This window comes from Lycium barbarum, chromosome 8, assembly GCF_019175385.1.
Source record: "Lycium barbarum isolate Lr01 chromosome 8, ASM1917538v2, whole genome shotgun sequence".
Taxonomy (NCBI): Eukaryota; Viridiplantae; Streptophyta; class Magnoliopsida; order Solanales; family Solanaceae; genus Lycium; species Lycium barbarum.
The window spans coordinates 11,004,065-11,013,203 of NC_083344.1; the positions used below are offsets into that span (position 1 = coordinate 11,004,065).

Consider the following 9,139-nt stretch of genomic DNA (forward strand, 5'->3'; position numbering starts at 1 on the left):
ATAGTCGCGTTTATCCTTTCTTACGAGTAGTGATATTGCTCTATAGTTTCTTGTCTCTTGATTTCTGCGAGTATCTGTTGATTTATAATGACTTATTTACTTTCATTGTTTTCATTTTCATAATTGTTTTGATTTGTTTACCCGTATCTAATCTTTCATATGCCTTTTCTTGAGCCGAGGGTCTTCCGGAAACAGCCTCCTTGGTAGGGGTAAGGTCTGCGTACACTCCACCCTTCCCAGACCCCACGTTGTGGGATTCACTGGGTATGTTGTTGTTATTCAGAAAACTTCAAATTTTTTCCAAGTAAAATGCATGTCCACACACATCTTCAAGTTCCAAAAATCACAACTTCAAAAATTCAAATTTTCAAGTTTCAACTTCATAATCTATGGTCAAACGGAAGCTAATCAACTTACTAAATATATAAAGAAACATTCTTTTTGGACAGACCAAAAAGAAAAGTAAGACACCTGATTTTGGATTGAGGGATTAATATTTAATGAGCAATACAATATTCTGAGTGCATATGTTATAGTGAAAAATTAGATGCATAATACACAAAGTTTTATCCCATCTCTTAGATGGGATAAATTAGTCCCAAAAGATGAGATAAATTAGTTCCAGGATTATAATCCTGAGATAATTTTGTCTACGTACTAGACGACCACAAAGTATCCAAGAGGGCATTGGCCTGGAATAAACGGCAGAAGAGAATTAATGTCTAATTGTGTATTCAGTGTAAGAATGATCTTACACTTGTCAAGTGACATAAATAAACAATCAGACAAACCTTTTTTTTAACCCCTCCCCTCGTGAGCTCCCCTTCTTTCTCCCTTGGTAACTCGAACCCACAACCTTCAGATTGGAGGTGGAGGGTGTTTAGCATATGAGCAATCCCTCTTATCAAACAAACCTCACAAAGTCGTAAACTGGTTCAACCTCTGAAAGTGGAAGACCTATGCTTCAACAAGCGTTTGAAAGGAAACAAAGAAGGCCGATAAGATTTCCTACGTTTCATATTCCCTGCAAAAGATGGATGGAAGCGTTAAACATATGCTTTTCACCCGAGGCAGAAACTAAAAGGAAAATTCATCATCAGAAAACAAGATAAATTTGGAGAACCAACTTTGGACCATGGCAGGGCATCAAATGCTAATGGTAACCAATAAACACTAACAGGCGACCCAAAGATTAGAGGTGGAACCAGGATTTGAAATTTATGGATTCTTAACTTGCCACTGAACCGATAGCTCGTATGCAATGAAATATTTATACCTATTTAATGATTTTCCTAATATAAATACAGGGTTTAATCAAAAGCTACTGGACTCAACATATGATGACACTAGCAAGAAAAAAAAACTTTGGCAACTGAGACCATGAAGATAGAGGGAAAAGGAGAAATCGATGGTTATCTGAAAGTCATATCAGTGAACAAATCTTCCATGAAGATGACGACTATTCTGGCCACTTCAGGAAGCAAAGTTGAAAATCGCTCACGAACACAGTAATAGATTTATACCTGACAAAGATCCACCACGGATCTGATAACTTATTCCAGCATTATCGCCAGTGTGTTTCAGCTCTTGCTCCATAACATTTTTGCTTGGCACCTTCTCAACAACTAAATACTCATTATCCACTTCCATTGGATGGCTATTCTCATTGTTGGATGATCCATCAGGTAAGATAGTAGAATTCATCTCCCTAAATTGTTCTTTCTTTAGGTTGTCATTAACTCGCTCCTCAATCAAGACTACACCATCTGCACCATTTTGACCATGGAAATCTATCGCATCCTTTGAGAGCGTAAAAACATCCGCCAAGGAAGAATTAGCAGAGAGAGTGACTTCAGAATCTGTTCTGCAAGTGTGGTTTGCTGCACTCTTTGGCAAGACAGCATATCCATCACCACTAGCTGAACAAGTTCCAGGTTGAGAATCACATAATTTGTTCTCGTCAGAAGTATCTTGCACGTTTAACTTATTTGTAATTTCCATTTCATCGTCAATATCTCTTCTGCAGGTGTGGATTGTCGCACCATCTAGCAAGACAGCATTTTCTTCACAACTAACTGAACTAGTTTCTGTTTGTAAATCGTGCATTTTGGTCCCAGATGTATCTTTTATGTCCAATTTCACTGTAAATTGTATATCCTCATTATCAATCCTATGGTTCTCCTTTTCTTTTTCCAAATTACCAGCATCATTTAGAGGAGCAATGGACAAACATGGCACCCTAACTTCTTCAGAAACAGAACCTTGTTGGATTTTATGCGGATCATCTTCTGCAGTTGAGCATTCTTCAGGCAGAAAATCGACACCACGTGGTTGTTGTGATACCCTCGAACTTGGAAGAGCAATAGTATCCATAGGCACCTGCTCCGACGCTGTCGAAGATATCAAATCTTTAATCTGGAGTCCATGTGCAGGCAGGTTATTCACAATGGAACTAAACTCAATGCGTTTCACAGGTTTTGATAAATTGTTGGAGACAGAAAAAGATTTTTTGATGTCGTCTAACAGCAAATCTCCCTCACCACTAGAGATAGGATCCCACTTAAGCCAATCATCAAATTCAGGTTCCTTGATGCCTGATGTTATTGGTTCGACCTTAATTGTGTCCTTGTGGTAACACTTTTTCCTTAACGCGTTAGTTATAAGAGTCCTGCCAAAGGGATAGAATACTTCAAAATTCATCATGCAAAAGTGCAAGTAACCCAAAAAAATTAAGTAATTTCTGTAAGTTACCTACAATTTTTGGAAAGCGCTGCTTTAGCACGTTCCAGTTGGAGACCAAGCAAAGATGCCAAATTCGCTACATCATACGGCCCTCTAAGTTCTGTTAAGGAAGGAGCAGCACTGGAGAAAAGAAGATTCTTTCCTCGAGTCCAATCAACCAGCAACTGCATATTTAGCAATTAGATCAGATTAGGTTTGACGCATTCTAGACACCAAAGATAATAAGAAAATATAAATCATAACTCTTTAATTAGGCTGAATATGTTAATATAAATCATAACTCTTAAACTGTGATTCTTGTTAAGAAGCTTTGCTAATTGCTCATGTAAACATAGCATGCAAGTAAGAACTTTTTACTGGATCTTGAGGTTTATGGTCTGCTGTAGCATTTAACAGTATTTTCCTACATTTTGCTTTCTATGATTTAGTCGATGTACGCTTAACTTGTAGAATATGCAATGTGCTTCCTACATTTTCATTGTTTTTGGGTCGTGGCCAGGTTAGCAAAATTCTATTGCCCTGGTATCATGTTCAAATCCATGAACAGCATAGAAAAAAGTCAGAATGTGTGTACGGTATTCAGTATCTAGAAATCTAAGAAGAAAGCCTCATAAAAATCTAAGAATGCCAACTGCCTTTACATCCAACCAAACCCAAAACAAGAAGGCCACACAAAAAGGATTACGTATACTCCAAAGTACAAGACTTCCATTTTTACTAAGCGAATTGTCCAGATAATAAAGGTTTCTTATGCGATTAGGTACATAAGATGAAGTGAATAGAAGCAAGAAAGAGAATATATCGGGTTCACTATAGATAAGGCAAAATAGAAGCTGTGATGCAAACTACCAAAACTTCAAAAGCCATTTTTTATAGGTAAAGATTTTATTATAATGGTACCAAGATGGTACAGAAAAGAGTACATGGCCTGACAACTACTCTGTTAGCACCCCTTTAGTCTACCAACGATTTACACATGGAAAGTTTAAAGAAATTAGGAAGTAGATTATTCCAGTTTGTAGCAGTTGATTGCAGCAAAGAGGTTATTCCTCCACTCTCTTTTCAGTTTTTAGTAGGAAGTTATTTCCTTATTATTACTTATTAGGTAGGTGGTTAATACACCAATATTGTATTTAAATGTACCTGAATTCAATGGAAGTTATGCAGAAAATTATTCCAGTTTTTGAGTACTTAAACTCAAGAGATCGTAGGTTCTCTCTTAACGAACCAGCATCATAGGTCGGAAAAAGAAATCATCTTCTCTTAACTCTCTCTACGTTAACTCTGATTCTATCTTACATCGTCCCGTAACTCAATCCATAACGGGGGACCGTAACATACTCTTACACCAACCATCACATATTTTACCCCTGTAAGTATAGAAAATCCATTTTTTTAATTTGGTCACTTCCTATATAAGAAAGAATCTGTGGACTACTAATTTATCTTCATTAATGAAAATACAAAGGCGAACTCTAAATGGATAAGGATTCACATGGCCAACTGCAAGTAGAGCTTCGGATTGAAGCTTACTTGTTGTAAGGGTAAAAGGAAAAAGAAAGGGCAAACGTAGACCAATTAGGCTTGATAACTCTAAAATGTATTAGAGAACAATAGTTAGAGGTCGTCATTGTAGAAAACTGTTTTACGTATTGTCAAGAGGATTTCATCCCTTCACTTAAGCCCACACTATACCAACTACTAAAAACCAAATAGAAAGGGATAAAACCAGAATTTCCCGGACTCACCTTAGCATTAGATATAATTTGCCTCCTCATTTGGGCATCCGAGATAAGACTGGAGTAAGTAATCTCAAAATGCACTCCACGCTGCAGTAAAAAAAAAATTCAAAGCTGCCAATCATCCAGAAAACCATAAACAACTAAACTTAAACATGGTTCAGCTAACTTCGAGAATACACCATCTCTGGTGCGACTCACTTCTTCCTCCATATTAAGAAGTTTCTTCAACGCATTAGTTTCAGTTAGAAAGTTATGATTTACCCATCTTAATGGTTAAGATTTATGCATACCAAAAGCCCTGGACAGAAATGAAACCCATCTACGTTTGAAGGGAATCAAATGACAGTCAAATGAACATAGATATCTCTTTCCAAGGAATTTTATTTGCAATAATGACAATTCATCAGCATATAGCTCCTTCCCTATCCCATAACAAAGTAAATATTTATTAAGTATGGAGATCTACTTGCTTGCATGAGCATTTATTCTGTTGCAAGACTTAATAATCAAATATTGCATGCTAAATTAAGAAACCCTGTGCTATTGGTTTGCCTCAGTAAGATTAACCACCTTATGCATATGTACCGACCACAAGAGGAAATAATATCACAACTACACCTCAGTCCTAAGCAAGTTAGGGTCAGCTACCAGAGGAAATAACATGAGAAAATAATAATCAGAAAGGAGCATGTAGATAATTATTAGTATTAAGGGGCATATTTTGGATTATATGTGTATGAGAAGTTTCCTATTACAGGTCATCAGAACAAGATGAAGGGAATGACTTTCTTCTTTTATTCCTAAATAGGTATAAGCTCAAGGGAAAGACTTTCACCCAAATAACTTTTTCTCCGACAAAAGTAAGCGTTCCTCTTTTCAATTTTACTTTCTATTTCACTTAATAGTATTCTCTTTTAGGAGAACACACTAATATTCTTTACAACCGAAATTTAGTGGAAATCAAAAATATATTGAGAACCCAAATATTTAGCAGTTCCTTTGTCCATATGTTTATATTAAAGATGACTGATTCATTCTAATCAGAGATCCAACGATTCAAACATATATTATTTGGAGAATCTTTCTTAAAAAGCCTCACGCCCTTGAAAGTGACCCACCATAACTCAATAGTCTGACTCATGCAGACTTCTTTTTTCAATTTATCAATAGTTTATGAATATGAGTATTACATTGATAAAGGACACACCTGAATTGCAGCTTTAACCATGGATTGCTTCAACCTAAATGGCAACTTATCAGAGAAATCAATAGCAATTATGTCCACCTAAAAATGAAAAGAAGAAGGTAAGCACACAGAAAAATACGAGACATGCATAAACGCAACATCTAAAGTCTCCAAGGAAATATAGACAGATAATAGAGACAAAAATGATATGTTAAAATATCCAATTCAACAAAATAAACATTTGACTCATCTCAACCCAAAACATTTAGCTATTGAAATAAAAGAAGTGCTCCATTATTTAAGACAATGTGCAGCTTCTAGTGCATGGTGTACACTGAAATAATGCAGTTTTAACCCATCATAAAAAAAAGAAATCACCAGTATCATCCTTTTTTTTCCTCATAGCTGCTTGTACCAGTGCCAGATTTACTATGGTCTGTAGTCTGTACAATGCTTTCGACTCAAACTTAATATGAATAGTTGAATTTAATCCAAAACTATCTAGTTATGCTACTCCCCACCTATTATCACAAACTGGTGGTAAAAGTCAGTGCTACCACCAATTAAAATGTTGAATCCGTCTCTAACTCACACTTTATTGAACCACCATATACTCCATGAATTTCAGGGAGGAAAAAGTAGTGTCCCTATTATTCATGGCAAGCTGCTTAATGTGCAGTGCGAAATGCATTTATGCAGTTCTAACCCATGATGATAAAAGATCACCAGCATTGCCCCTTTTACTCCATTCTACAATGTGGGCAATGGATGCATCAGCATTGACTGCCTTTACAGCCTGTTTGGTCAGGCTACTAAAATCAGCTTATAAGTACTCCCTCCGTCCCAACTCCCATATTAGTTGTCATATTTCCCTTCTCGAGAGTCAATTTGACTAATCTTCGTAGCTACATTGGATTTGATTAATTCAATATTTTAAAATAACAATTTAGATATTCAAAAACTACACAAAAAATTACTATAAGTTGCAATTCCTCTCATATCTATATGGTGAAAAAATTTATCTTAAAGTATTATTCAAAGTTAATCTAGTTTGACTTTCGAAAAATGACAGAGGGAGTACTTTTGAGGAAGAAGCTACTCTTTTCAACTTCTCAAAAACAGCCTCTGCTTCAACTGAAAAGCACTTTTTCTTCTCCTAAAAACTTGGCCGAACAACTCAACTTTGACAAAGAACACTCTCTCCGGAAAACTAAGTTTGAACTTAGAAAAGCTTGGCCAAACAGGCTATTAGTTCCAACAGCATATATACACCTCTAACTCATACTTAAATTCCGTGAATATTCAATGCTTCATTTCAGCACAAATAGTGAAATTCTAATTATTCAACGAACCTCGGAATAATTAAAGAAAAGAAAAGGACCAACTTTTGAGATCCAAATTGCATGTCCAAACAAAATTTCAACTTCAAATCAACCCGATTTCAAACCAACGGCCAAACGGACCTTAAATGAGCTAAACATTCCATGAATATTCAATGTTTCATCTTAGCAAAAATAGGGAAATTCTTAGACCCTGTTTGGCCATGGATATTTTCCACTGAAAATCTGTTTGGACATAGAATTGTTACAATTCTCAATTTTCCAAAAAAACTCTATCAAGTTGTTTTCACAATTTTCACTCCAAATCACTCATAAAAATTCAAAAACAACTCCAATTTATATTCATGTCCAAACACAACTCTAATTTCCAAATACCATTTTCAACTTGAAAACAAATACTCCCTCCATTCCAATTTAAGGTGCCGTTTGGCCATAAAAACTATTCACTTTTTTCCGGAATTTTTTTTCACTTTTTTTACTTTTGGGCGTTTGGCCATAAATATATTCGGAATACAACTTGAAGTTGTATTCCAGAATACAAAAAACAAGAAAAACTTGTTTTTCAAATTTTTTTCACTTTTTACAACTACATTTCACCAAAAACTACAATTTCAAAAACTGTGGCCAAACACAACTCCAACTCCAACTTCAAAAAATCCAAAAAAAGTGAATATGTTTTTGGTATTTATGGCCAAACGCCTACTAAGTGTCTTACACTCCTTTTTCAGTCCCAAAAGAGTGCCTCTTTCTATATTTAGTAAGTTAACAATTCAAACATCCTACATGACAAGTTTATAATCACAAGATTTAAATGACATTTTAGTACACTACACGCATCTTTAATTTAAAACCACAAGATTAAAAAGTCTCCCTATATTTCTTAAAACACTGTGTCCAGTCAAACTAAGACACTTAAATTGGGACGGATGGAGTAGATTCTAAACATGTAAAATAAAAATCAAAAAAAAAATTAAAGATTCTATATCCAAATTCACACCAAACATTAGTTAGTCAGAACCATCGTACTCCGAATCAAGCCAACAACATATCCAGTAGAATCTCACAATGTGGGGTCTGGGGAGGGTAGAGTGTATGCAGACCTTACCCCACCTTGAAAGGTAGAGGGCTGTTTCCGAAAGACCCTCGGCTCAAGAGAGAACAAGACAAAAAGGTCAGACAAGTACAAGCATATCAAAGCAATATGAAAGCGAGAAATAACAAAAGCGAGAAAGTCATGATAAAATAGTCTGGAAAGAAAGGAGCAGTAGCTACCATAGATAAATTCAAGCCAAACAAAACAAATTGAAACAGAAGGAATATTCAACGAACCTCGGAAACCTGGCAAGCCTGTTCAAAAGCATTCTGATTAAGTGGTCTCACAGCAACAATATCATAACTCTTCAAAATTGGATTCCCACTATTAAGCGCCGAAGCCTGAGACGAACTATCAACCACAACAGTCAATCGTGTATACTGTCGAAAAGGCGAAGAAACGACAACGTTTAAGAGTTTTCGACGAAACTCTACGGTTGATGAAAGTGAAGGTGAGAGTTTGAGAATTGAGGAGAGTGGGAATAAAGGGATGTTACAACGGTCTGATTCGGACATTACGCCTTTGAATGTACGGTTGTATGCGATACCGGTGTAACCGAGTTCCATTGCTTTGATTATGAGCTTGAGTCGTGTGGTTTTTAAGGTTTTTTTGTCGGTGATTGTGATGTTTCTGTCGGATTCGTAGTATGGTATGTTAAGGTCGAAGAAACCCATGATTTGAATTTTGTGTCTGTAGGAGAGAATTTGGTAGAGACGATGGAGAAGAAAGGGTTTAAGGGGTTTTGGGTATAGCTATGAAGAAATTGCACGGTTTGCCCTTCAAACGGGCCAGTCTTTAGGAAAAAATATTATGGAAGAGGTCATATTTATTGCTTTATTGTTGAAAATAAGCTATATTTATCCTCAGGCCTATTTAAAAGTGATATTTACCCTTCACCCGATAAAACTATCTAATTTGTCCCTCACCCGTTAAAACTTTATTTTCAGCTTTAAAAAGTCATGTATCATGATTTTATTGAACGAAAAAATTAAACCAGCCACAATTTTTAACCCTAAACCGGCACAACCCACTTTTT

The 9,139-nt window shown here is 35.9% G+C and overlaps 1 protein-coding gene across 2 annotated transcripts; it reads right to left on the reverse strand.

Moving 5' to 3' along the window:
- Positions 1 to 455: 455 nt before the first annotated feature.
- LOC132605920 (protein GAMETOPHYTE DEFECTIVE 1-like) lies at positions 456 to 8,924 on the reverse strand. 2 transcript variants are annotated; one of them, XR_009569500.1, is made up of 7 exons: positions 8,340 to 8,924; positions 5,692 to 5,769; positions 4,491 to 4,571; positions 2,752 to 2,906; positions 1,524 to 2,668; positions 792 to 1,024; positions 456 to 692 (listed from the first exon to the last, which is right to left on the reverse strand). XR_009569500.1 is itself a non-coding variant. In XM_060319190.1 (6 exons), exons 1-6 carry the CDS (start codon positions 8,775 to 8,777, stop codon positions 936 to 938), a joined length of 1,986 nt encoding a protein of 661 aa, XP_060175173.1. In that variant the 5' UTR covers positions 8,778 to 8,924; the 3' UTR covers positions 456 to 935. The 2 variants fall into 2 exon arrangements, 1 of the variants encoding a protein (XP_060175173.1); XM_060319190.1 differs by having other exon boundaries at positions 456 to 1,024.
- Positions 8,925 to 9,139: the final 215 nt, after the last annotated feature.